The 26,759-nt window shown below is 50.1% G+C and overlaps 3 protein-coding genes across 4 annotated transcripts in view; 2 read left to right on the forward strand and 1 right to left on the reverse strand.

Annotated features, from left to right (window-relative positions):
- Window positions 1–14,441, reverse strand: part of LOC128274599 (ankyrin-3-like) — a 50,896-nt gene extending 36,455 nt beyond the window's left edge. The window contains 1 exon segment of the mRNA XM_053012837.1: window positions 14,226–14,441. Coding sequence (XP_052868797.1) covers window positions 14,226–14,441 — 216 coding nt within the window.
- A 2,201-nt stretch (window positions 14,442–16,642) lies between these two features.
- LOC128272849 (zinc transporter ZIP9-A) lies at window positions 16,643–18,166 on the forward strand. The gene is made up of 2 exons (XM_053010732.1): window positions 16,643–16,928; window positions 16,991–18,166. Exons 1-2 carry the CDS (start codon window positions 16,833–16,835, stop codon window positions 17,855–17,857), a joined length of 963 nt encoding a protein of 320 aa, XP_052866692.1. The 5' UTR covers window positions 16,643–16,832; the 3' UTR covers window positions 17,858–18,166.
- A 568-nt stretch (window positions 18,167–18,734) lies between these two features.
- Window positions 18,735–25,765, forward strand: LOC128271787 (epidermal growth factor receptor substrate 15-like 1). 2 transcript variants are annotated; one of them, XM_053009427.1, is made up of 10 exons: window positions 18,735–18,834; window positions 19,435–19,479; window positions 19,953–20,189; window positions 20,259–21,125; window positions 21,200–21,352; window positions 21,435–21,524; window positions 23,429–24,076; window positions 24,143–24,328; window positions 24,578–24,676; window positions 25,680–25,765. In XM_053009427.1, exons 1-10 carry the CDS (start codon window positions 18,817–18,819, stop codon window positions 25,680–25,682), a joined length of 2,346 nt encoding a protein of 781 aa, XP_052865387.1. In that variant the 5' UTR covers window positions 18,735–18,816; the 3' UTR covers window positions 25,683–25,765. The 2 variants fall into 2 exon arrangements, with proteins under 2 accessions (XP_052865387.1, XP_052865388.1); XM_053009428.1 differs by having other exon boundaries at window positions 20,259–21,105; window positions 21,174–21,352; window positions 24,143–24,332; window positions 24,612–24,676.
- Window positions 25,766–26,759: the final 994 nt, after the last annotated feature.

Genomic DNA, 26,759 nt, shown 5'->3' on the forward strand with positions numbered 1-26,759 from the left:
TTGGTTATTGTTTTATCCGCTCTAGTGCTACCGACTCCCAAGCACGTCACGTGCATCACGAGTTTTGTTTCATTGTAATCGCTCTCGCCTCAAAACTGACCGCTAACCACTTGACGCGCTGCTCAACGACCACAACATGTTCAAATTCCCCCCTTTTCGTTCACAACAAACACGGTAAACCACCACGGCGCCGCACAGCACGGGGAACTTGTGGGTTGTGTGACTGCGAAATGAGTTGGCGGAAAAGTTGGCAAACCGGCCAAGAAAATCGCCGACAGAAACCTGCCCCAAACCCACGACGCTGGCAGCGGACTGTTAATTGATTCACCGGTGAATTCGCAATCATTTGCTAACATGCGCATTAACGCCACCGATTGTCCGAGTTTCCGAGTGGCTCAGGCATCGGCGGCGGATGGAACTCGCGCCAGCCTTTGTTTACAGAAGGGGTGCGCGCGCGCTTGGGAACCACGTTTTTGTTACGTCACGGGCACGGGGCTGGGAACACTCCCAAAGCCCACGCCCTGCCCTGCCATGTGCCCGCGTGAATGTCTAGCTCTCCCCCAACGCCGGCTATTTGCGCCAGCGATCGAAAGGGTGTTCTCGAAAGTGGAATAAATAAACAACCGCTCTTTAAAATTAGTAACAGCTGCTGGCGCACACGGCCGTCGAGCAGAAGCGCGGCGTCGTGAGTGAGTGACACGAAAGTGAAACCTGTGTATCGGTGGCGTGGCGGATAAAATAATATCACCATCCGCCAGCGCCATCGCTTGGTCTAGAATTTTCGACCCGGCTGCGTCACTGGCTGCGTCGATCGGTGCCACAGCAGAGTTCCGGAGGGAAGTTACTCTGTCCTGCTTTCGGGTACCAACCGACCGAACCGTTTCTATGCTAATGTTGTGTGCCAAAAACAGCGAGTTGCCTCACAAATCACTTCGTCCGCACGCAACCCGCGCTCTCTCTCTTTCGGTGCGGCTGGGAATCGAATCGACCGTCGGACGTCAGAGACACGCTAACATAGCACAAATACAATATGCATACAGGAAACGGTTAATGCCGGTTCCGCCGAACATCCCAAATGGACATCAGCACGACAGAGATCGGCCGCGACAAGCGGATGCGGCCTGTACCGTTAGTTGGCACGCCCGTGGGGTGGTCGGGGAGTACCAGGTAAAGCCTCAAGGGACAGCGTACGCCACACACACTTTCTTTCGGTCCGGTAGAGTCGCGAGCGCTTTATGGGAATCGCAGTAATTAAGGTGTCACCGACACCGACCCCCTTTGGTTCCGTGGGTTTCGGCAACTCTTTTCTTCAATTCCCGGTCAAGTACTCATCTGACACAGCGTTAGTGTCACCATCAATGGAAGCCATCAAAACGACCGATCTCTTCAGCTTCTAGAGGGCGCTGCGTAGCACGGTGGTGAGCGTCCGGTGTTCCGGTTCGTTGCCGCTTCCGGAAATAGCCCGACCGACGTACGTGAGGGGCGGCCGTACCCTGACCGAAAGCATCGGGTACCAAGATAGGGTTACTACTACTCCGGTCGTAAATTGGGCGGACGATGTTTGGCGCGGGCGTTAAATAATCGTTCCCTTTGGTGCCTTTCGTGTAATCAACATTTGTAATGTAATTTTTCATCATCGTCGATGCGATGTAAAATAGTAACCGCGCCCGATACACTATTTCCGTCGGCGCTGACGGCAGGTAAATAAAGTCCACGACGCGGCATCGGTGCCGCGCGTCCTGGCGTCGCGCCAAGGCGCCGCGAAGCCATCGCCGCACAGCTTCGGTGGTTAATTGTTGTGTCTGCGGTAAATACCCCACAGAGAGAGCAAGCGACTCGGACGTGTTCAGACGAGTTAGTCCGCTTGCCGTCGCCATTAGGAAGCGTTTGTGCTGGATGCACCGAGGAAGACCAAGGAAACCGCATCGTGGGACCGCAGCATACCGGCACGGTTTACCCCCTTTTTTGCAGCCCGTACCACGCACGCATTCTTGGGTCTATTTTTGAACCGGTGTGGTACGTCCGGACCAGACACCAGACTCGAATCAAATGACTGCACTGAGTCCGCCGCCGTCGCCGATTGGTTGGTGTCGATCACCGACACCGACGGAACTTCATCGCCACCGATTTGTCCGCGGGGAGCGATGCACACGGCCGTAACTTTCACCCGCCAACCCGGGCGCCACTAACTGGGCCACACCGAAAAGGCCAACCAACGGAAACACACCCGGTAGCCCTTTTGGCATTCGTTCGTGGTTCGTTCCAGACCTAACGGCCCATTATCGATTGCCGTGGGCCGGGGTCCAAAAGGCAGGAAAATAACCCCGATAATGCAGTGATCCGGGGCTGGCTGGCTGGCTGGCCCTTCCACACCACCCGGACGTCGATTTATGATTGTGACGGAGGGTAATTGTCGTTCCAGTTTCAAGTTTCTTCAAGCCGTCAAGCTGGGTCGGGGAGTTTTCCCAGGCGGGACCTAAACTTTCATTCGCTTTCTTCTCGTGAAGCAAGGGTGTCCCTTCTTTTCAAGAGAAACGGTCAAAGTTTAATCGAAAAAGAAATTATTAAAACTTAATGTAAAGCAATAAACCTTTGGGCACAACTAATCCTGCGGACCTGCGTCACCATCATGCTGGCAACAAATGGGTCTTAGGCAGGGGCGCGAAGGTGTGGCGAAACCCAACTTCGCCCAACTACCGAAAGAGGACAGAGAACAAACGGAGAGGGTTCGCTTTTGCATACCCTGCTCCACCGTAGACGCGCATTACTTCTTTCCGCTTCGCCCGGGGGGTCATTTGCCAAAAACACCAAACCCATGCCAAATCCACGCCAGGGGCGGCCAGGAGTGTACAAAAGCAACAGAACCGCGTCGGTGGCGGCCAAAAATGGACGCCATTTCGTCAGACTCCAAATTTAAACGTCTTTTTTCGGGGGGTTTTCAACGTTCCGGAGGTCACTTGGAAGTTTCCCTCCAATTTCCCCAGCCAGAGCGAGAGAGAGAGAGAGAGAGAGAGCGAGAGATTGTAGCATCATCGGCCATCTATTTCGAATGTGGCGGGTGTGTTCGGTGGCCAAAACACCCCCACAGTAATCCCAGCATAGACAAGAGGGACGACGGGGACCTCTTTCGTCCGCCGCGTGTGTGTGCTTAACAGATTGATTGCACCTGGGGTCCTGACGCGTTTGCTGCCGTCAAATCTCTGCTGGAAGTAGCAAAACTGAAAACCCCCTTGAAAGGCGACAGGCCCGCCTCGGGTTGCTCCAATTCTTTGTATTCGCAGAGAGTTCCCCAGACACCACCAAAAGCGAGTCCCGTGTGATGCTCACGGGGCAGCCCACGGAACCCTTTCACCCGTCGAGTGAGTAGGCGAGTAAGCGTCATCGTGATTGCCCGCTTTACAGTGAAGGGCCACCGTAGGGTCGCCCATCTCCGAGCCCACCGGGATCCGGCAGCTGGGGATCTGGGGGTCCCGGTGATGCCGGCTTACCTCGGCTAGGAAGGCAGCGATCAGCCTCATTACACGTAAATCTTCAGCGAACGTCACGGCGTCGCTGTCGTTTGTTCTTGGACGCGGGTTTCACTTTTGTAGGTCCATTAAGAGGAGCCCCCCCCGGTAGACCTCTTTTCTGGCCATTCTTCTTCTTCGCCTCGTGACGGGTCTCGCGTTTCGATCGAGCATTGTTGCGCCGGTGCTTGCTTGGTGGAGAGCAAAACTTTCCATTTAATCCGCACTTCGGATTTACAACGCAACTCCACGGACTCCGCGGATCCGCAAATGAGTAATCAATTAAATGCAATAAAGTCAGTCAGTCACCATCATCGTTCCTTTCTGGCCACGCGATATCTTTAAAATCGCTTCGATATTTACGATCGAACGGGGCCCCCATAAGCCCGTTCCCGATGCCCGATGATGTTTACCTCCGCTCTTGGGTTCGACTTTATCGTCGGATAATCTGTGTGCGGTGCGGGTCTGGATGGACCTCCAGCGTCTCCAGCGCAAAGCCAATCATCGCCGTGGCCATCGCGCGCTTTGAACGAGCGCCTGAATTACGACCTTTCTCGCTGGTTCCCTTTCGGAGTCTCGCGCACACAAGAAACCAGATTTGGACGGGGAATCCAGCAGCCGATGCACAGAAGCAGCGCTCCCGAGAAGCAGTGGAAGCGCGACACGGCCGTTTCTCGTTTCGAATCGGTTCAGGCTATTTTTAGAACCATTCCAACCAACGCGCCCGGCACGCGGAGAGCATCATCTGAAACGGGGAAAGGTGTCCGTCGATGGTCGGCCAGGTTGGGCGGAATTGGATCCCCAAATTACGAAGGCAGTTCAAAGGGGGCTGCAGGAAGATTCATAATCTTCTGATATCTGGAACCCTCTAATCGGAAATTCTGAACGCGATCGAGCAAGAATTGTTTCAGCAACTTCCCAATGCTATGCCAAAAAACGACTTCAACGACTAACTTCGAGAGATGGACGCTCCAATATTAGGTGGGGAAATTGTGCGTTTGCCTAAACTGCCTTCTCTGCTTGCCGCGTGGCAGCTCATCTCGCATCGCGCAGCTCAACCGGACCGGAGACAGGTCCATTAAGTGGCAACATGATCTCGATCTCCGCGCACCACAATATCATCGATCCATTAAGCAGCGACGGTAGGTAGCGGCAGCCCCTCCGAGAGTCTCGGGTTGCGTTAATTGTGAAGAAACACAACGGTTCAGCGCGGTCTTGAGTTTCGCGGTCCGCAGTTCACTCCGGCTCCGGAGATTGAAACATCATCATGATGCGCCAGCCTGGGAAACCATTTTTCGCACATTATCCACGAGATTGGCCAGCAAATGGCTGCAGATCTCCCGTCACATGATCGCGGACAGGCGATCAATTCTTCCGCCAATTGCCGCGCTGGGCCGGATGTGCCAAAAATATCGGAAAAATCAAAACAAACACCAAGGCGGCGAGAGAAAGTAACACACCTGTCCCTGTGCTGAAGAAGCCGCCGGCTTTGGCTGCCGCGAAATTTCTTTCCCAAGCCGACGAAAGAAGGTCATCGATAACGAGCCAACGTTGATGCTGCTGCTGCGCGCCACAACAAGTCAAGTAGGTAGGAGTCCCAACAAATTGAGCATCGCGGTTTTCGTATGGGTAGTGGGGAAACCACCTGGCCGTTTGACTCCAAGTTTGCTAGTGAAAACCAAACTTACCTACGTAGAAGAGGGCAGTGCGACGAGAAAGTTCCGAGATCGGTTCTTAGTAGACGGTCTTATAACGAGGTTTGATGGCATCGGATAAACCTTTTCCTTATTATTCAATTTTAGATTCCCCATCACTGAAGCCGTTGGAGTCTATGCCGAAACGTTTGCTGGTTCGGAGCTTCGATAAATTTTCAATCAAAACCAATTCGTCAGCAGAGGACCAGAGCTGCCGAGAACTATGCCACGGTCCTTCGCAGTCTTCAAACCTCCTCTGAGACATTGAATATCGACAAACTCTTGCCACACCGTGCGCTACGCGCATCGCGACCCATCAGCAAGTGCGGGTTCAAGTTCACCGGAGAAAGGTGCCACATTCCGGTTTCACTGCTTCCCGCCGCCTAATAGCGATGCGTGGTTTATGCTTAGCGTACGCGGCCAGTAGTGGCGACCGGATTACCTTTCACTGCGGGACCGGGGCGAGCTGCCCCATAAAAACCGTGAGTGAGCACGAGCACGAAGAAGGTTCATAAAATTCAACCAATTTCCAATAAATAATTCCACGCCCGCCGGGCACGCCGAGCAGCGATTGGTTCTTGTGCCGCGTAAATAGAGCTCACAGGTGTGTGGGAAGGGAATCGGGGATACAAACGTACGGGTGGACGCGGGTGTAAATTCGTGAAACGAGTACATTGTTGAGCGCTAATCGAGTGCCGATCGCTCGAAGGCACTGTTTGTTAATGTGGAGTTTCGGATGGCGCGCTTTACTACGCTTCACGCTTCACCGAGGCCGATGATTTTCGTCTAAACAGCTCTCCCCCGTGCGCCGATCGTCGGCAGCAGCATAAGCACATCGGAGCATAAACATATAATAAGAGCGCCCCAGCGCCACCCACCCACCGAGCATTTAGAGCGAATCGGAGAAATGTTTGCTCAATTTCCGGCCGCCGGTTCCGATCGATCGCCGGCGGGGGGCCGAGCCGAGAGCCGAGTAAAAGTCACTTTCGACGTCACAACGCGCGAACGATGCTGTGCCGTTGTTTGTTCAAAAGACTCATAATCTGCAGCCCCTGGGGCTGTTTGTGTGTTTGATTATGGCAATTCGTGCTCGCTATTAGCAGCAATCAGCAATTAAACGAAACATTTTGAAAGGGTTCTCTACCACAGCCACACGACCGATAAACTTTGGCCACTTTTTCGAGGCACATAATAAACATTTTTATCACTCACTCTTCACTTCAGACAACGAAACGGTGCTTAGGATCGTTCAAAAAGTGGAGTAGTATCGTAAAAAGCCACAAATAAATGGCCGGCTCTTACCAGATGATCGCTTATCTCTTGACGCGGGGCAATCGGAGCCTTCGGATCCGCCCGACGACATTGAGGGACCAAAATGGTGCCCGCCCGGAGGCAGAGTTCCTTTTTTTTTGTTGTTCAATTAATGAACTTTGTTCGCCAATTAAATTACGCTAGTGCCATTTCACGGACACCCACCGGTGTCTGTCTCAGTGACAAGCCCCTCGGGGGCAGCAATCTACGGCGAGATGCGTACGACCTTTTATGGCAACGAAGCTATCCACAAGGCATCCTCCTTCTGCTGGCTTCTGGAGGCCAACCGCTGACAAGGGGTCCGTGCGCCGTTTTGCGTACCAATCGGAGCCCCGGCGTCCGAGAAAGTCCAGAAGCCCGCAAGTAGGTGAGTGTACTGCTCGTCGCGCCAGACCTCGCTTCTTGATTCAATCTCATTAGCGCCTGCAGCGTCATCTTGTGGCGCTGGCCGAGAAGAAAAAAACCATTCTCATCTCGATCACCCGACCTCGATCGTGAAGCCTACACGAAGGCTCTTCATTAGCGGCCGGGTGTTAGAAATCGGGAGGGCACAACGACACCGAAATCCTATTAATACTGTTGTGTTGTGTCTTGTGGCAGACAGGGCGGCGGACGATCGCGATTAGATGTGGAGGCTTTTAAGACATGCTTCGCTGTATACTTAAAATAAAGCGTTACGTTAGCTGTCGCCGTCACCGTCACCGCTTTTCTGGAAAGCCCCCAAAATGAAACACCATCGCCTGACATGGTGGTGCTTGGCTGATGGATTGGCGACAGTGGGCTTTGGTTGCTTGAAAAATGGACCCCGTGTCCCGTCTGCCCGGTGCAGCCTGGAACGGTTTCCGAATGTTCCCGCCGTTGGTCCCCGCCGATGTCACAACGAGGAGGGATCATAAATCAATAAAAACCGAAATCCCTCGACCGACCCACGTGGAAATCTGGACACAAATCTCGCCCAAAACCGCCCGTCTGCACCGTCCGCTCCGACCACGTTGACCACTTTCACGATGATGCGCGGGGCGATAAAACTGCCACCGGCCACAATTACCTTAATTGGATCCGGAACAGCAGCAGCAGCCGCAGCAGTAAGTGGCGCACGTGAAAGTCTGTACGATGTCAGTACTTCCTCCCCAGCGCCAGGACACAAAGAACCCGACCCGATGCTGGTCTTGCTGCTGACAATTGAAAAGCCAGAGCGGCACACGACGCGTGGGCTCACCCCGTCAGAGGCCTCGAAATGCACCAGAAACACAGGATAGTTCCTCTCCGACTTGGGGTACGGGGCAGGCAGGAAAAGAAGGGTTGCATCATATTTTATGAACGATGGCCTCGAAGGTTTTGTGCCACGCACGCCACGTTGTCCGAGAGACCCCTCCAGCCAGTCGAGCGTCTTTCATTTCCACTCACCTTGAGCCATCCCTCGGGGCGTGCAGAAACAGAACGACATGCACTTAAAAGTCCGCGCCACACGACCAGAGGTCCTTCGTTCGGTGGACTCGTGTCTGCTGCCCTCTACTCTGCTGTGGCTGAACGACGGAATCATTTGCAGTTTTATTTCGCGCTTAAGCAACACCGCCGGGTGTTGTAAAGCTTTTTTTAAACCATGTCCTCGGGTCCTAATAAGGAGAACATGGTATTATGTTTGAAAAACCAAGACAGAAGGGCCTTTTGGGGCTAAGACAAGCCCCGTGTGCCATCTCTACCATTTTTATCACCCGTCTGAGGTCCCACCATTCGAGAAGAAAGTAATAAAATGTGCTCTCCCCAAAAACCATCTTCGGTCCTTTCTTCCGACGAGCCTCTTGTTTGACGAACCAACGGGACAAGAATCGGCCATAAACCGGCCGGCTCAAGCCGGCTATTTTTGCCCATGTTGGGTCAAATATATTTAGCCGTCCCATCGTCGGACATCGGACATTTGTTGCTCATAATTCGCAACGCCACGCGAACGACAAACATATGGGCGTTCGGAAGGTGATAAGATAAGGCTAAGAAAAAATAATAATAATAATCCCGCCCGGAATCGATCGGGAAGAATGCAATCGCCGGCCTACCAGTATCGCCGGGGAGTGAGTCCTCTTCTCCGAACACAAATTGAACCCCCAGCAACGACGAGAAGCGAGAACTGATCGATTGACCGATTGGCATCGAAATGTTTGGCGACACGCTTGGCGACGTGCCACGACCATTCGCGGGACGGCAGCAGTAAGAACGGAGACATTTTGGACCCAACATGTTTGACCCCTAAGCCATCGAAACACACAGAAAGCTCAAGAGACCGGTCAACACGAACTTAGTATCGAATCACTGCACAGCTTCTCGAGTAACTTACATCCCATTGGCCAGCACGATTATCGATACCGTGGCAGCCACAGAAACGAAACAAATTCACAACATCACATCGAGCAGCATCGAAAGCAAAAAGGAACAAATCTTCACCGGAGATTGCGTAACGTACAACGTCGAATGGCACTCGGCACACGTAAAAACGAGATATCGATTGAAGGTTTCGTCGTCGTCGTCGTCACCAAACATGCCGCCGTCGCCCTTCGCTCGCCCTCGGCACCGGCTCACACCGGGGGGAGAACCGGTTCCGGACGATCGTACCATTTTTGGGTACGCCAAGGAGTTGAAATGAAATAAAATAAAACGCATCGCACGAATAGAGCGAGCGGGTGCAAAAAAAATACCCTCGCCAGTCCCAAAAACCCGAAATGAAGTAAAAATGGTGCCGAATGGTGCGGGAGGGTTGGAAAAGAAAACGCCCGAAAGTCGCGGTTTATTTGTGCGGTGATTTAATATCCCTCCTCTCCCAGGCGGATTGAACTGGGGACTGGGGACTGCTGGGGACACGTTTGTTGTTGCGCATAATCGTGGAAAGGCAACCTTTTTGGAGCAAACCTTGCTGCCATTTCTTTTACGATCACCAGCCAGACATCGATCGCAGATTCGGTTGGAGCACAAACTGAGGCCTAGTACAGCGCCTGGATCGCATTGAAACGGAAATCTGTATCATTCCTTGGATTAGCGGTCTTTCCTGCAGGGACAAATAATTGAAGATTTAAGTCCCACTCAGGCAAACACCAAAACAGACGCATCCAAATCTGTACGTTAATAGCGTGATGCGCAGATGACCCGTCGCGGAGTGCGCCAAATGTAACCCCGCGTCAACCGCGTAAGGGATCGTCGGAGGACGATGCGCTCAGCTCGCCAGTTTTGGCCATCCGCAAACCCACGTCGTCGCCGTCACTCGCGACCTGAACCGGTGCATCATGCGGGCATCCGACAGAAACGGAAACCGGTCCGCGCCGTCGGTTTCCGATTCCGATTTGCAAAACGAAACAAAAGTTGTGAATCAACTTTGATGCTCCTCTCTCTCCGTCTCGCGCGCGCGGTCTGGCTGGGTTTGGGTGCTAAATTATCCACCCACGTCCATCGCCCGTTGTGAGGATCTTTTTTCCGCAGAGAAGAACCATTTTCGAACGATAAAATATTTATTTATTCTCTCAACCCCTCGTTCGATCCGATTAATCAATGAAGCCAACAAAAAGAGATGGGCCCCGCGTAATGGCGCTCTAAAAAGGCACTCTTCGTAGGGCAAGGAATGACTGTGTGAGGCTAAAAAATTGAAACGAACTACTTCGGGCACCGAGAATCGGGGCGAAATCATGGCAGATTTTGACCTTTCCACCGTTCGGAGCGCGGGCGCATACGATGCGGGTGTTTTGCATTAAATATTCACGTGCGTCGGGACCCCGTTCTCAACGCAGCCCGCGGATTTTGGGGCCCCTTTCTCGACCGTTACTTTGGGTTGGGTTTTAAAAATTGATAACGTTGGCTACTTCCTTCAACATTAAATTCATCCATATTTAAAAATGCGACTAAGAAACGTGCCTCCAACGCCGATCGTTTAAAACGTTCCGGTTCGTCCGCGAACGGGCCACACGAAATGCGAGAACCGCGAGAAGCGCCACATAAATACGCATGCCCTTCGTGGCTGGCGTGGGGAATCGAGCGCAGCATAAAACCCGGGACGTAACGAAGAAGAAGCTTCGGATAATAATTATAGTTTTTACGCAGTTCGCCGCCCATCTTTTAGCGCATAAACGAGTTCCGAACGCGAGCGAACCGGGTAGGCTAATTAAGGGAGAGCAAAACTATATGTTTGCTCACCGGCCTGCGGCGGCCCCTGGGTGAGGGGCTCCCGCGTGACACATGTGACCGGCACTTCGCTTGATGCCATTTGATGGCCGATTTGATGGTCATTTTTCGGGCCCATATTTTCGACTGCACCACGAGCAGGGTAAGTAATATTAAAATTTGTCAAATACAAACGGATTGGCCGGAGCTAGACTGCGAAAATGTCGGTGCGGGATTCTGAACCTAGTGAATCGCAAATCACGCCCCATCACGACCGAGAGGCCCGCTCCGCCAGGCAATCCCCGAGGCTGCTGATCCGTCACGAGACGTTTTATGCTGCCAGGGTTTGGAGCGAGCGCAGCGAGACAATGGGGGAGCCAACACTTTCCAGCCAGCCGGACTCGGACTGAACGAGCGTCACAGTCAGTAGAGCGGATATAAAGAATCATTAAGCGCACGAGGCAAATTGCCGCTACTTGCTGCAATGTGTGCCGTGTTCTATGCTGCGCCGTTTACGTTCAAGCCCGGGTTTTTTTCTTCAATCTTTATGCGGAGAGTGTGGCATAACGTGCATTAGTGAATCGATATGGGCCGGTCGAGCTTTAAAAAATGGGAAATTAAAAGGACTATTCTTCGTATTGAGCCCTCGTTTTAGCCGCACGGCTTACGATACTTTTACCACGAGCATGAATGAAGTTATATTCGTGACTCATCCTGCAAGCGTGCCACTGATTCCCACGCCCTCAATCAATTCCTTGAAAATCCCAAACAGAACGGGGCCACAAGTCCAGCCGAGCACAGCTCTTATGTTTCTTGTGCCAATGTTTCCAACGAAACAATAATTCAACAAGTCAACCTCAATCTGAGCTACATTTTACATGCAAATAATCGGTGAATCATGCACCTCGGGGAAATGGAATGTAACTGACAACTTGCGGCACTCCAATAACGGCGCCCTGTCACCGTAAAGAACATTCGCAGCTCAAACGGAGCAATGAAAAAAGTGCACCATAAAGGGAGTGCGCGGCCCAGGATGCAGATAAAATCAAGCTCAACCGAGCAAAACTTTGCAAAACACGACACAAGACAAGCCAAAGTGTTCCGCCAGTCCACAGCGAGCGAGCGACATTTCCTTCCTCCGAAAGTTACGCCGTCGTCATCATTAGACGCTCGACGCTTCAGATCATCATCTTGCTGCACAGTACACCCCGAAACCACCCCGAGAGACTTTGCATGCCAAGTGCGGCGCGTTGGACGGAACGCGCGAGATTTTGTCTTAATCCGTCACGGAGTTTGATCGAACGGAGAAGTTTGACAATGAACACGCTGCGCTCTGCGCGCGCGCGTTTCCGCCATTAAAAGTAAATTATACCGGAATCTGCCCCCGGGAGGAACGCGGCGTTTTAATGGGCTTGTTCCGTCCCCGCCCGGTCGCCAGTTTCGGTTGTTGCGCGTAACGCGAAGCGAATAGATGCGAATTTCGTGAACATAATGTCTACACCACCCGTTCCAATTCCAGACACCCATAGAAGAGGCCCCCGGAGGATGGTGTGGTTCAATTTAGGAAGGTTCCGCCAAGCGATGACATAAGCGCCCGGGTCATTGGAAAAGAAAACATTTTAATTCCGTCCATTTCTTAGTTCCTCTCGGCGAGTTTGGCGAGGCTGCTCAATTGATACACGACGGTTCCTCCGGCGGTCTGAGATAGCTCCGGCCGTACCTTGGAAGACCTCTTTGGTGCTTCCTTGGCGTAATTGATAGCTCTCATAAATCGGGTAAGTATGGCGGTCATGCTGTCGGGAGAACATGATGCTACCGATGTCGACGTGGTGGGGAACAATTGGACTCGGACTCCGCACTGAATGGAGGAGTATCACTTTCGAGTGAGCTTACAAATGGACACCCATTAAGGGCGATGATAGATTGGGTGATCGTTCTAGGGGAGGTGACCAGATGAAGACGTTTCCTTGCTGGCTCACCTAGCACACCTCGAGGACGGATCCCGGAGGCGACGTTAGGGTCCTTTCTTTCGAGAAAGCGATTATCATGGCAAAGGTTAACGATGGTCCGAGTCGAAAAGAAGTGGAAGTCCCGTAATGATTCATAATTTACTACTCCGATTGACCTTCGAACATTTATACCGTTTGAACGCTGCATGGATTTAACTATGGCGACTGTGGATTGTAGTGGGCATTCGGGGCATCTCGCACCTGATCCAAGCACACCATTTCCCAATGTCAACCCAGTAGCAGACGTCGTAGAAGCGCGATTAAAATAATGCACCACTCGCGCCGGATGGTGTAATGTTTGGGGCCGAACCCAACCGTACACAGAATTTTAGTAACATTTCTGGGGCCCCCGCGGCCACTAACCGAACCGAATTCAACGATGACATCAGCAGCAGACCCATCAACATCATCATCGCGCTCAGCGGACCTCATCATATCGTGTTTGTGCAAACTTTGGCTGACTTTGGCTCACTCTCACGCACACAACCTCGCACAAGTGAGAGCGTCTTCGGGGCGAGTGAGCGAAAGGAAAATGGTCTACGCGCGGTCGTGTGCTTGTGATCCCATCCCATCGTCGTCTTCTTGGTCTCCGCCACAGCGCAAATCTTGGCCGGCGCGCGGGAAACGCGCGGTTGACCTTGGGATGTTTTCGTCGACGGCGAGGAAGAGCCGCCGTGCGCGCAGCAGAACACGTCTTTGCCGAATTCTTTGGTCGGGTTGGTCGATGGATACGTGATCGATTTTTTATTAATCCCTTCACCGCACCGTTCCCAGTAGGCGTGGGGTGCACATTACGATTTAATTGTACGTATTGCGGCAAGAGTTGTGTCGTGGTTAAATGAGCCAAAAAAATGCTGATTTTGTAGTCGCCCAGCAACTATATTTAGCCGCCGATCAAGATAACAAGAGACCACAAGGCGGTGTGGTGCAAACGGTTATCGGAGAGGGTAATTTCACACGCGACTGAAGAGAGACCCGAACGGAATCGCGCTCGCGTCGGTGTCTGGTGAAGGTTAAGTCAACATGTTTCCCCCCGGTTCCACGCCCTAGGTGCACCTCTAGGCCGCCACGTCAGGAAGACAAACTTCACTGATAATTGCAGTGCATTGCAGAGTGCAGCGCCCGTTGATAACAGGACACGCCGGCGCGTTCGTCAAATATTTGAAATGGTGATGGCAAATTGAATTTCAAACATTGGGGCTCCATTGGCAAACGTGACGCTTCCGGTCGATACACGGCAAACAACTTTTTTTTACATTTTACAATAATTTAAATTCATTCACATGGGAGTGGCTACAGCAAGGATAAATACTTTGGCGCATTAACATCGATCTTCCGGCCTGGATCAAATCCGACCCGAAGACCACACCGCGGTGGAAGTCTTTTTGTGAACGAGAGAACGAGACACGGGCAAAGGATCAGCGCAAAAGGGCACACGATTTAGCGGTGGATTACAAAATGTCGGCAGATGGACGGGAAAATTGCAATCATTTCTTTCTGCCAGTCGACCACCCCCCGCCTGCCGTGGAATGTTAATATCCTCTCATCCTGACGGCAACACTAACCTGTTTGTTGTTCGATCGTGACTTTTCCGATGCTCCTCCGCCGCCACCGCCGCCACTGCCGTTAACGATGTTGTTCAGCTTTTCGTTCGATGTTGACGGTTGAATCTGCGCTTGACCTTGCTGCTGTTGTTGCGGTTGTTTCAGTGGCAATGGAGCACCTTCCTTCGGGGCCACCGCCACCGCGGACCCATTGTTCTGGGTCTCCTCCAGCGCCATCGTCACTGAGATTTACGCTGATTGCTTCCTGGTAGGAAAAATTTCGGTTTTTATCCACAACACACCACTCCACACCTAGTCACTAGTCGGTCACGGATCACGGAAATACGCACAATTGCGTACGAAACACGAAAAACTATTAGATTCTGAGGTCAAACGGTCGGTCAGGCTACTCGATCGGTGCACGGTGAATGAGGGAAATCGCCCTACCGTCGGACTGAAATTTTCCGCAACACCATCAAAGGTAGCCTCGCGAGCACAGGAAACGCAGAGCCACCGCTGACGGTATCGATTTTTCTTCCACAGGGTGGCGACCCAGCCAAAGACCTTTTACTGGCGCACCCTTCACCAACGTACAATTCTAAACAACGCACAGACGCACGGACGCACGAACACTCTGCTGTGACTCACGGGCGTCCCGGGACACGCACAAAACCAACACACAAGGGGGGAAAATATCATTCGCCGCTTTTAATAAACGATATCCGCCATCCCTAGGCAATATCGTTAAAACGGGGTTTGTTTCCTTTCCTTAGTGTCCTAAGCAATAGTTTACTGTTTTGTAGAGCAGAAATTGTTGCATTTCTAACATCTACACACCAAACACTTGATTTTAACCTTTCCCCTAACTGGCCGAACAATTCTGCCTCACTCACGTCACAATCCAAAATAATTTTCCACACAGAGATCCGAATCGCCCACTTACTCTCTATCCCTCTGTCGCTCTCTTTCTCTCTCTCCTCCTCTCGATGGTGTGGTCTGACAATCAATTTTCCACAATCCGCATATTCACGGGCACTTTCACGCATTTCATGGTGAGAAAATGTTGCACAAAACTTCGCCGACCAGAATTGTCTCCCGCGCGTGAGCGTGAGATTCGCTCACCTCACCTCACCGCCCGTGGCTCTCACTTCACTTCACGACGACGACGATGTTGCGTGAAGCGTGAAAAACTCCACCACCACGCAAACAAAGCTTTTCCCGTTAGCTTCGTCCATTAAATGGACGAACGAAAAAGAGGAAAAACGCACCACGCACAAACAACGGACGCCTTCTTTTGCTTACCTTTACACACACACACGCACAGCCCCAGAACCACACGATACGTTCAAAGCGTGTTCGGGAAAATCTAATCTAACTAAAACTTTCTAAATCTAGCGCGCGTTCGTAGAATAATTTCTTCGTTTCGGGTTTACAGTGCGTAGTTTCGTGTTTTGCTCTCCGGCCCACTGGGGGAAGAGAAGCCACCGTTTTTCCGCTTCGATATTTATGCTTTGTACAGTTGTGGCACGGACAAACGCGGACCTGCTTGCGATTTTAGATCCGCTTTAGATAGACACAACCGACCGCAGCCTGAATTTTTTGACATTTGAAGTGTTTTTTCTGGGTTTGTAACTAAGATTTTGAACATAACTTTGATCCTTCGAACCTGACCTGACCATCGGCACAGTGGGGAAATTGTATTAGAAAGGCGGACATATTTCTTTACAGGAAGAATCTGTGGACTTTTGTCACCGTTTTTGTTTCATTTGCATGTGTTTTGATTACATTCAACTTTGTATGTGTAATAAAAGCGTTCAAGTATAATAAATAAGCTTTTTTCGTTATGTTAAGGTTTTTAAACGCCTTAAGTATTCAATCGGCATTACACCAAAATGTTTTAATACATAATCTTCTGCAAAAAATCTGATTCTCGGAATCTATGCAACATGGAAGGCTAAAAATTCGGATTTGTCATAGAAAACTTATCTGTTTTAAGGTAAGATAATTAAAATCATCAGTTTTTAAAGTTTACTTATGCCCATAGTCATCGAGATGAACAAGTTCACGCGCTAGCCGCAAATAACAGCGACGCTTCCGCCGCTGGAGGCGGCGCTTCCGAGTGCTTTCACAAATCCTGTGCATAAATTTACACCATTTTGCTAGGAATTATGATGAAAGAATATCTTTTTCATGTTGTGCATAATCTTTACATCAATCGCGGTGGCAGAAAAATGCGGAAATAAAATTAAACTCTAGTCAACCTTTTCGGGACGAATCTTTACTGTCAGACGTTCCATGAATCCTTGCTGTCCTGCGCGGCTTACGTCGCCAGCGTTACAGTCGGCCTGCAACGAGGTTCGGTGCGCGTAAACAAATGTGTCAAAATACAACGCGAGAAAGTGAAGAAAAGAAAAGAAAAACAAAAGCCGTGACCGATGGCCAGTAACAGGGCGACGAAGAAGAAAAAGAACTACTAAAACAACCCTCCCACCGACCGCGCGGAACGAGGGATGTGCTAAGTCAGCAAAAGTGGCGCATATTTGGCGGATTGTAACTAGTTCGCAAGCAAATCGAAGTCCAGTCGCGTAGGATTATTTGTAAGGAACCACGCCAAAGGGTTGCGGCAAAATGGATGAAGTGGCGATGCTGTTTGCGTTGGTCATCGTGATGCTGGTGGGGTCGTATTTGGCCGGAAACATTCCAATGTTAATGTCGCTCTCGGAGGTTTGTTCGCTCCAACAGCCGCCAACGACCAGCGTGTTAAACGTGTTCTTTACTTGTTGTAGGAAAAGTTAAAAAACGTTTCCATTTTCGGAGCAGGCCTTCTGGTGGGAACCGCCCTGACCGTTATCATACCGGAAGGCATCCGCTCGCTCTACGACGAACGTTCGCTGGAGGCGAAGGGACACGGGACATCGGCGGGTGTTGCAGAAGCGGCCGGTGAGCACAAGCACAGCGACGACGAGCACTCGGCCACGATAGGGCTTTCGCTCGTGCTTGGCTTCGTGTTCATGATGCTCGTCGATCAGGTGTCCTCCAGGCGCACGGAAGGGTCCAGCGAACGGAACCTTACGGCCACGATCGGTCTAGTGGTGCACGCGGCAGCGGACGGTGTGGCTCTGGGTGCTGCGGCCACCACAAGCCACTCGGACGTGGAGATGATTGTGTTCCTGGCGATAATGTTGCACAAAGCGCCGGCCGCGTTCGGGCTCGTCAGTTTCCTGCTCCACGAAGGTGTCGAGCGGGACCGGATCCGGAAGCACCTGTTGATTTTCGCTCTGGCGGCACCCGCCCTTACGCTGCTGACGTACTTCGGCATTGGCAGTGAGCAGAAGGAAACGCTCGAATCACTGAACGCGACCGGAATCGCGATGCTCTTCTCGGCCGGAACGTTCCTGTACGTGGCGACGGTGCACGTACTGCCGGAACTTACGCAGCGCAGTGGCCACGGTCACCACGGGCACGGCCATGGGCATCACGGAAACTACAGCCTACTTGAACAACAGCCACCGAGCACGACCGATGTTGTCACCGGGAAACCGGTAGCCGGAGCTGGCACCGGAGGTCCTGGAGGACTGCGCAACTGTGAGCTGGCATTGCTCATTTTGGGCGCTTTGGCGCCGCTCGTCCTTACGCTCGGTCACCACCACTAATGGTGCCAGCGCGCCACGAAAATCCCTCCGCCTGCCACCCTTCTTATCGAACAATGTTACTTTACGCTGCTCTGAATGTGATTCCAATGGGTTCCAAGTGCAACAACGAAAAGCTGTAACATTAGTATGTGACTCAATTTGTTCCACCTACTTTCTGGTCGCTTCTGTACTCGCCAACGGCGAGTGCGTGGGCTGTGGTAATACCCGATAGCAATAACTTGTGCCGAATTGGACCTCTCTAGGTTTTAAGTGTCTTGACGCATTTGCAATTTTATTTTCCTTGTTTTGCTTCGTTTTTTACAAAGGCTGTACCATTAATTTTCTAAACTAACGCACTAAAAAAGTGAAGGAATAAAAAAATGAGATTTTGAAATTCAATAGCGAATCAGATTGCATTTTTTCCCATTGTGCGCATTCGAAAAAATTCAAAACATTACCGTATTTCAGCCGCCCGTTGGGAAGTGTCAAATCGCTGACAGCTGGCTGTGAGAACTCTGTGTGAGCAGGACAAACTAACAAATATCGATTGACGGCTGCGCTTGCGAGCATTGGCGCGAGGGAGACAACTGTATCGACCGTGCTGTCAACCAAGCAACCGTAGGCCGCACGTAGAAACGGGAAGCGAAAAGTGCGTGTGCACGCTCGCAGGTTTTACTCGCAGGAGGAGCGACCAAGCAAGAAATCCTAATCCTGATTACACAGGCTTCGCGAAGTGGCTAGCAAAAGTGAAGGATTAACGCGAAACAGGCGCCCCAAACGCGCTACAGTATTATTGTGAGGCAATCGTAAATCGCAGTCGTCCTGCTGGTGGGTGTGTTCGTTTGCGTGAAGACAAGGACACGGGAAACATCGTCCGCCTGAAGAAATTGTACCGTGTCTCTCGCTTGTTACGGATCGATTACGATTGCGCATCGTGTGTTGTTTCGTGGTTTCTTGCTGAAATACTACCGACCATCATCATGACCGACATCGTGAAGGTAATTTTCAACGGCCCTTCCTGCCCTGCCCGAAACACGAAACCAACATGTCGTTCCACGCAACTTTTTACTTTTGCATAATCCTGACCAACGATAACAAGTGGCCGCTGATTCGGGCCAGGGGAAGTGTGGTGGGCTTGAAGATACTTATACTACCCACAAAGAAACGGCTCGATTGTTTCGGAACTGCACATTCACAGACCGTGCTTTACTACGCCCTTACGCTTATCAGTGAAAAAGAAAACGAAAAAACACAGTATCGCGCGTGTAGGAGTTGAGCGCCACTTGTCTCGGGGCAGGAAGCGGGATAGAGCAAAGGAATGTGCCAGCATTGAGTGTTGTGTGCAAGAGTGTGTCGCAAAATAGAGAAACACCTTAATTCCTTACCCTTATCCTTGGCTTTCCAGCTGCAGGAAGAATGGAAGACAAAATAGCCATTAACAGACAGACAAGAAAATATATTTTGTTGTGATGCAATGTTGTTCGCAGTGCTGTTCCAGAAGAAAAACCTTTATTTTCTGATTTAACTAACGTTCTCGACATGTCTTTCGTTTATTTTCGGATCTTTTCAACGTGCAATACGACGACCTTCGACGGCAGATCGCAGGATCTCACATCCTCATATACGAGGCCTACTACAAACAGGTGAGTTGGTTGCGAATCTAGGCTAGCAATGAAGCGCAGGTTACTTGATTCGAATAAATATGGTCTTGCGAAGCGACCACAGGAAGTTGGCTCCAAGGACCATTCAGCTTGGGTGGCACTCCTTATGAAGCGCCACATCGAACAATGCGTCACGTATCTGGACGTTTCACGTCTAAACGAAAAAGGAAACAGAGCGAATTCTTCTCTGGCGGAGACGGTGAACATGGACGGGTACAAGTTCCGAATAATAATTGAACTAATTAAACGCCAAAAGAGAGCAACGTTGTTAAAATAACTTCTTCATTTTATTGGATTTATATTTAATGCGTACATTTTAAATTTACGATACACAGAAAACGCATGGTTTGATTTGTCCATTTCATACTTGTTTGTGATTATTTGGATTCGCCTAATTATTCACATCTTCTTGATGCGTTAAAAATAGTCTAACGGATTGCTCCTTTTTGTCACAGCTTGACCCCCAGGAAACGAACGAAATACCAGCAATGCCTGCGGCCAAGTTCCTCAAAAGATCCGGTCTCAGCGACGTGGTGCTCAGTCGCATCTGGGAGTTGTCGGATCCGAACGGCCACGGGTTCCTTACAAAGGAGGGCTTCTTCGTGTCGCTCAAGCTGATCGGTCTGGCACAGGAAGGTTCGGAGATGAACGTCAAAAACGTTTACCAAGAACTATCGAAACCACCGAAAGTGGTAAGTATAGTCCGCTTGATTGTCCAAATTGCGCGCCCTAAAACCCTATTTTCTTTCCTCTGCCTTCAGGGTGACTTGCCCAAGGTTCCAGCTCAAGTAAAAATGCTCCCGCCCGAAAGTACCGACTGGTCGATGCGCCCGGAAAAACGCCAGCAGTACGAACAACTGTTCGATTCGCTGGGCCCAGTGGATGGTTTGTTGCCCGGCGCGAAGGTCCGCAACACGCTCATGAACTCGAAGCTACCAGTCTTGACGCTCGGCCGCATCTGGGATTTGGCCGACCAGGACCGGGACGGTAGCCTGGACAAGCACGAGTTCTGTGTGGCCATGCACCTGGTGTACGAGGCGCTTGATAAGCGTGCCATTCCGGCGGTGCTTCCGCCGCAGCTACAACGCAACTATGCCGCCCCCGGAACAGCGACGAATGGTAACGGTTCGTTCGATGCTTTCGGCGGAGATGGCTTCGTGGCCAACTTTCCGACCGACATTGCACCACCACCGGTTGTGCCACCACTTCCGGCAGCGCTCAACCGACCACCGTCCGCCGGTGCCATTCCACCGATGATTCCGCCCGTTCCGCTGGTTCCCCTTCTGCCGGGTAGCACCGGTCCGATCGAAGTGACCAGTTGGGTCGTTTCGCCGCTGGAGCGCTGCAAGTATGAGGAAATTTTCAACAAAAGTGACACCGATCGGGACGGGCTCGTGTCGGGTCTCGAGATTAAGGATGTGTTTCTGCAGTCGGGCGTGGCGCAAAACAAACTCGCTCACATCTGGGCGCTCTGCGATACGCACCAGTCGGGGAAACTGAAGCTGGAAGAGTTCTGTCTGGCGATGTGGTTCGTCGATCGCGCCAAGAAGGGTATCGATCCACCGCAATCGTTGGCCCCCAACATGGTGCCACCCAGCTTGAGAAAAAGTTCACTCATTCAGGCTCAGGTACGTGTGGACGTGGTTCCCTTTTTGTCCGACTAGTAGATTGGATAGGTGCTTATGTGGTTCACCCTTCCCAGGAACCGGCGCAACCGACCTACAGCAATCCGGAACTGGAGATGATTTCCAAAGAGATAGAAGAGCTGGCCAAAGAACGTCGCCTGCTGGAGCAGGAAGTAGCGCAGAAGGAGGCCGACGTGCGAATCAAGAGTGGAGAGCTGAGAAGTTTGCAAGTGAGTCTCCGAATCCAGAATTCCTTCAGCGTGGGAATGCACGTCAGTTCGAAGGCTAATGGTGCGTTTTTACCTTTTTCAGAGCGAACTGGACACACTGACGGCCACACTGAAGCAGCTGGAAAACCAAAAAGGTGAAGCTCAGAAGCGTCTGGATGATCTCAAGAATCAGGTAAGTAAGTTGGTGATGGTGACAGGGTTTTCTCGACAATCCAAAATCTATTGCCTAATCCCGCTGCCGGAGTCTGTTTTGTGGCCCCTTTATGCAAATTGCATAGTGGCCACTGCATCACTCGGTTGAACTTGTGTTTTATCTTTATTTATTTAACATAGACTTATCAAAATACCAAACAAATTGCTCGTTTCAAGTAACGCTTCACGTTTCGATAACATCATCTGTATGCTTTATCTTATCACTTCTTTCGAGTGGAACTTTTTCGGACTAACATCGACGTGAATAATAAGGTTGTTCAACGAAAGCATTTGCAACTGAAGCACTTCGGTTTGTGGAGATGCACCGAAAGAAAACGTGAAACATGAAATTTCCGGAAGACACTGCGGCTCGCTACTAACCAACTAAATTCTACCCACCTTTTAAGCATCTAACTCGTCGCTAGAAGATCAAAAAATTTTGTTAACACATTAACAATAATTGGAACTACAAAATATCTACCGAACCTCTGTCTACTGAGGAAGAATCTAAACACTCTAACCATCGACGTATTTCGAGCGACTTCTCCGTGTGCGTTACTGTGTCCCTGCCATGTGCGTCAATCTTTATTCGTGTCCGGTGTCTACTCATTAATATGCTGGCGTTATTACGGTGCGACAACACTCGTCAAGAAAGTGTCCTATTCAACGTGCCAAAGGCATTCCATTGCTAACCCAGGCTAACATTAATCAGAATTAAATAGTAACTAATTTACATCTCGATTCTTTTTACCCTTTCGTGTGATAATTTTACCAAAATTGGTCACCCTCGCTCCGCAACGTTATTGCAATTGTCCGATTTAACAACTGTCTCGCTATGCAAAACCAAATTTCGTTTGCAATCTGCTTGTGTTGTGGTTCACACCAACTCCGCTCTCCGGGGGAGTGTTTTTCGGGTACCACGGGTGACCTGTCGCTCTATCGTGTGCACGAAACATTCGCCTGCCTCTGCCCTCAGCAAGCAGACGTTGATGAGGCCGTGCTGGCGGTAAAACGCAGTATCGGTGACGCCCGTGAACAGGTTGGTTTTATTTTATGATTTACCCTTTTTTGTTCCACGCTTTTCCGTTTGTTTGCCCATGTTTCGTGTATGTTTCTTTATGAATTGGTATCTGGCTGAGGTGCGTTGGTTTTGAGTTTACTAACACTAGGTGTGGCTTTATTTTCTACTTTTGTTTTGCTTAGTGTAATCCTTCAGTTTCAATCTCTCCTCGAACTCTGCCCTCTCCCTGGTGGTGGGTTAACGGTGGTCCAGAAATGTATCTTGTTTTCTGTTGTACGTTGTTGTCCGGTCAAAATTGTAAAAAAAAGATAAATATTCAATTGGATGTTGCACTGATCGAGCTCGATCGTTCAATCTGTACCTCAATCATTCGCTCTTCACAGCCTCATCTTTGAACTGTGTTTGTGTCGCATTAAATTCGATTGATTTTATGTTATTTTGCTGCGCGATCTCCGCGGTCCGATTCGATCGTCGTCAATGACTCGTTTTCCTTTTTCTTCGTCGAATATGTTCGGTCTTCTACGGCAAGCGGCGACAGTTAGTGTTCAAAAGTTGGTGATGGATGATGGTAGTGCGACAGTTCGTGTGTCTAAAAAAACATCGAAACTTGTTGTTGATTGTAGCAACAAAAATGACCTCTATTTACGGCCCTTTCGGCGGCCCTCTGCTGTTCGTTTTTTGGCCGGACTGTGATGATTTCGTTTTCCTTGATCCCCAGTTCCCATCCTTGTCCTTGTTCCCCCGTCAGAACCTGCCATGTTCAATGTTCAGAGCTGTTTGCCCGACCGGAGCGCCCGATGGGCCACCGGGTTAAATTGTCCACTTATGGCGATATATACTAATATACGTTGATTTGGTTAAAGGTGAACAAAATTCGTGACCAGTGCCAGAAGCAGGAGGCCACACTCAAGGAGCAAGAAGGTGAGCTGGACTCGCGCCGTTCCGAGCTGCAGAAACTGAAGGACGAGGAGCAGGCATTGGAGAAGGACTATCACGCCTGCACCAGAGAGGTCGATCAGCTTACCTCGCAGCTGCAGGACACGCAACTCGAAATTAGCCAGGTGAAGGCCGTTTTCAGCCAGATCCAGGAGTACAAGCGGCAGATGACCGATGCCCTGTCGATGTTCAGAACGGCAATCGAAGATAATGATCCGATTCTGGTGTCGGATTACTCGCTCAAGATCGAGCCCGAGTTCCGCGAAGCGAAGCAAGCGCTCGAGGACAAAGAAGTGGAGAACGCCAACAAGCGTGATCCATTCGGGGACAACAGGGCGAACGGATTCAGTGCCGCTGAGGCCGAGACCGGGTTTGGTGATGACTTTAAGACGAACGGGTTCGCGACCCAGTTCGATTCGGGTTCACACGGTGTCAGTGGCGGCGGGTTCGGTGACGAAGGATTTGGAGCATTCGACCATTCGACCATGGCTGGCAACAAATCGCACACTGCCGATCCCTTCGCAGCGTCCGCCGCTGATCCGTTTGCCGAGCGAAAGGGTGGTGGCACGGAAGCGGTAAAGATCTTGCACGAACCGGGGGCTCGTGTCGCACGCACTCACTTACTCTTCGCTCTGTTTTAGGCCGCCAAAGACGAGTTTGGATGTGATCCGTTTGCCATTCTGCACGCACCTACCACCGGGCATGCGCTTACACCCAGTCCCAGCCGATCGGTTGCTCCACCGCGGCCGGAATCTCCCAGCCCGGCACTACCACCGAAAAAGGCAAAGCAACCTCCACCGCGGCCGGCTCCACCACGGCCAATGCAGGTAACGTTTTGCTTACGATACGATAACAGTTCACGTCTTTGCTGTAGTTACGATTCTCACATTGGGTGATTGATTTTCTTTCTTACTTTCTATCTCTTCTCTTTCTGTACTTCTTCAATTAACCACAACTTGCAATTTGTATCTAAAACTGACACACCCTCACTGATCTGTTTCCTAACCTTTGTAATTTGTTCAACAAATACACACACACACACGCGCGTAAACGGTCTCCCCGGGTCCTCCCTGCAGGGTCCTACACCTACCAAACCTGCACCACCGGCGTCGGATGCCTTCGGTGATAGTAGCGGCGGTGGCAGCTTCGCCAACTTTGCCGACTTCGACAATAAGGTAGTTATCAACAATGAGCTTATCTATCGTTTTGGCACGAAACCCAGGTGGACTTGACCGCCGGAGCGCCGATGATTCCGGCCTGTTCCGGCCGAATAAGTCGCAAGTTCTTGTCTGTGTTTTTGTGTTTATCTTTTTCCACTGATCGCCATCGCCCCTATCGCTCACTGTTGCCACCGCCCTTCGGGCCGGCCGGGTCTTTCCGTTGCTTGTCCACACGGAATCTGCACGCGTTTGGCTAACGGTCATTTTGGTTTGGCTAGCACTCCGCTTTCAATCCGTTTTTTACGATTATGCATGATGGTGCACACTACCTTACCGTCGTGCGTTTCCTTTCGGCGTGTTACAATTGACAATTGTTTACCCTAGCGCAAGTGAAAGAAATTTCTATTGTTTCCCTTTTCAACACTCGCAATTACACTTTGTAGGATAATGTTTCATTTTCTATCTCTTCATCCATTTCCTTGGAATTTTTCAGCACCCTTTATTAACGATCTAACTGCATGTGTAGATGCGTAGAGTTAGTTGCACGATAGGCTTAGTGTTAACACTTAGCATAGTTTACTGACCAAATAAACGCTATCTAATCCCCTTACCTTTCCGTGTTTTTTATTTTCGTTTTATCGTACTTATCTGTAATACACTAATTTTTTCCCCTTCTAGGTTTATTGTTCTATTATTTTTGGTTCTTTTGCGTTATTTGAACTCTCTGGTTAACTCTGTATGGATTTATTTTTCAGTTTTTAGACTTAATTTTATATTTTTCAGTATATTTGTTATGTTTTTGGTTTATAAATATCGTAGAAAAATTAAAGTCCACAGCCAATGTTTGTCTCCTCTTGTACGGAATGGCTTTAATAACGTGTCCTCTATCCTGTAACTGCGTTTGAGTTGAATCATAACCACCAATGAATGGATTTGCTTCCGCTCGCCATAATAATCTAACACAATAATTCTTCTCTCTTCTTCTTGCGCACTTCTATCGTCTCATCGCTCATTGCAGTGAATATCATCTTAACAAGTAGTTATTAAGACACTAACCAATAACCATGGTGCATGAGTGATACTCGCGAGCAGCGAGAGGGAGAGAGCGGGCATCGTAGTAACGACGCAATGTATAAGATACGAAAACTAATCTACAAATAGAATCCACAGTGTGTGCCTCCTGCACCAAATAACGCGACAATGCACTATGTAGCTTAAACATTCGTTCCATAACGTTGGACGGCCACTAGAATCTCCGATAACACCCTTGTACTATCGGAAGCGCAGAGTGTCACCGTTCGATAAAGTGTAGACCACTACAGTTTGCATGCCGTTCCCGTTTCTTTCTCGCTGCCATCGAATAAGTGAGGCTTCGACATAAAATATATCGTTTCTCGTATCGCGAAAGTCGGTGCAGTATCACACTCGAGGCGAGGTTCCAATCAAACGAAAACGAGTATCGGAAGTAGTATATCGCAGAACAATGTATGGATTGTTCTTATTGTTTTTCATTCATTGTTGACTCTTGAGCCGAAATTAGAGTAAAATACCCAGCAAAATTCCGATTCCTCCTCACTAACGAATATCGTCTAGTCATACGAAAGGGACATTATGAAGCCCTACATACAAAAGCAACAGTGCATACGAAAGTAACGATATTTACCTGACAGATTAGAACGAGGTTAGAAAATAACTTCAAAATAGATGAACTACATGCCGATGTTTGAAGGGCCGAAGTTGGTTTGTTATCCTCTTTTTGAGTCTGTCTATGAATGCGCAACGTGGCGCATTGTGTTCCTCTGTTATAGGCACGATTTGTTTGACCAAAGTGGTCAACATAGGAATTGATCTTTCGCTTCGGTCTGGTGATACCAAGTTATGCTTGGTTTAGCTTATAATTCACTTATAGGATGCCTTCCAAGCTGTCTTCTTGTTTAATTCTATTGGATCACTATTCTATCATTTCGCTCAATAGGTTTTCGAATAGGTTTTCAAATGGTTTTTTTTTTCACTCAACCGGTCTTACTTTTTGAACCGGAAATACTTCAACGAACCAGAATGTACCTAGCACTAATATTTCGACACAGGTGGAATGATA

The sequence above is a fragment of the Anopheles cruzii genome, chromosome 3 (genome assembly GCF_943734635.1).
Source record: "Anopheles cruzii chromosome 3, idAnoCruzAS_RS32_06, whole genome shotgun sequence".
Classification (NCBI taxonomy): domain Eukaryota; kingdom Metazoa; phylum Arthropoda; class Insecta; order Diptera; family Culicidae; genus Anopheles; species Anopheles cruzii.

What these genes read in the sequence shown, in the direction of transcription:
- LOC128272849 (XM_053010732.1), top strand. Translation starts at nt 16,833, where the DNA reads ATGGATGAAGTGGCGATGCTGTTTGCGTTGGTCATCGTGATGCTGGTG. An exon ending in TGTTAATGTCGCTCTCGGAG is followed by an intron (nt 16,929 to 16,990) that starts GTTTGTTCGCTC and finishes TACTTGTTGTAG; the next exon opens with GAAAAGTTAAAAAACGTTTC.
- LOC128271787 (XM_053009427.1), top strand. An exon ending in ACGAGGCCTACTACAAACAG is followed by an intron (nt 19,480 to 19,952) that starts GTGAGTTGGTTG and finishes TTTTTGTCACAG; the next exon opens with CTTGACCCCCAGGAAACGAA. An exon ending in AGGGTGGTGGCACGGAAGCG is followed by an intron (nt 24,077 to 24,142) that starts GTAAAGATCTTG and finishes GCTCTGTTTTAG; the next exon opens with GCCGCCAAAGACGAGTTTGG.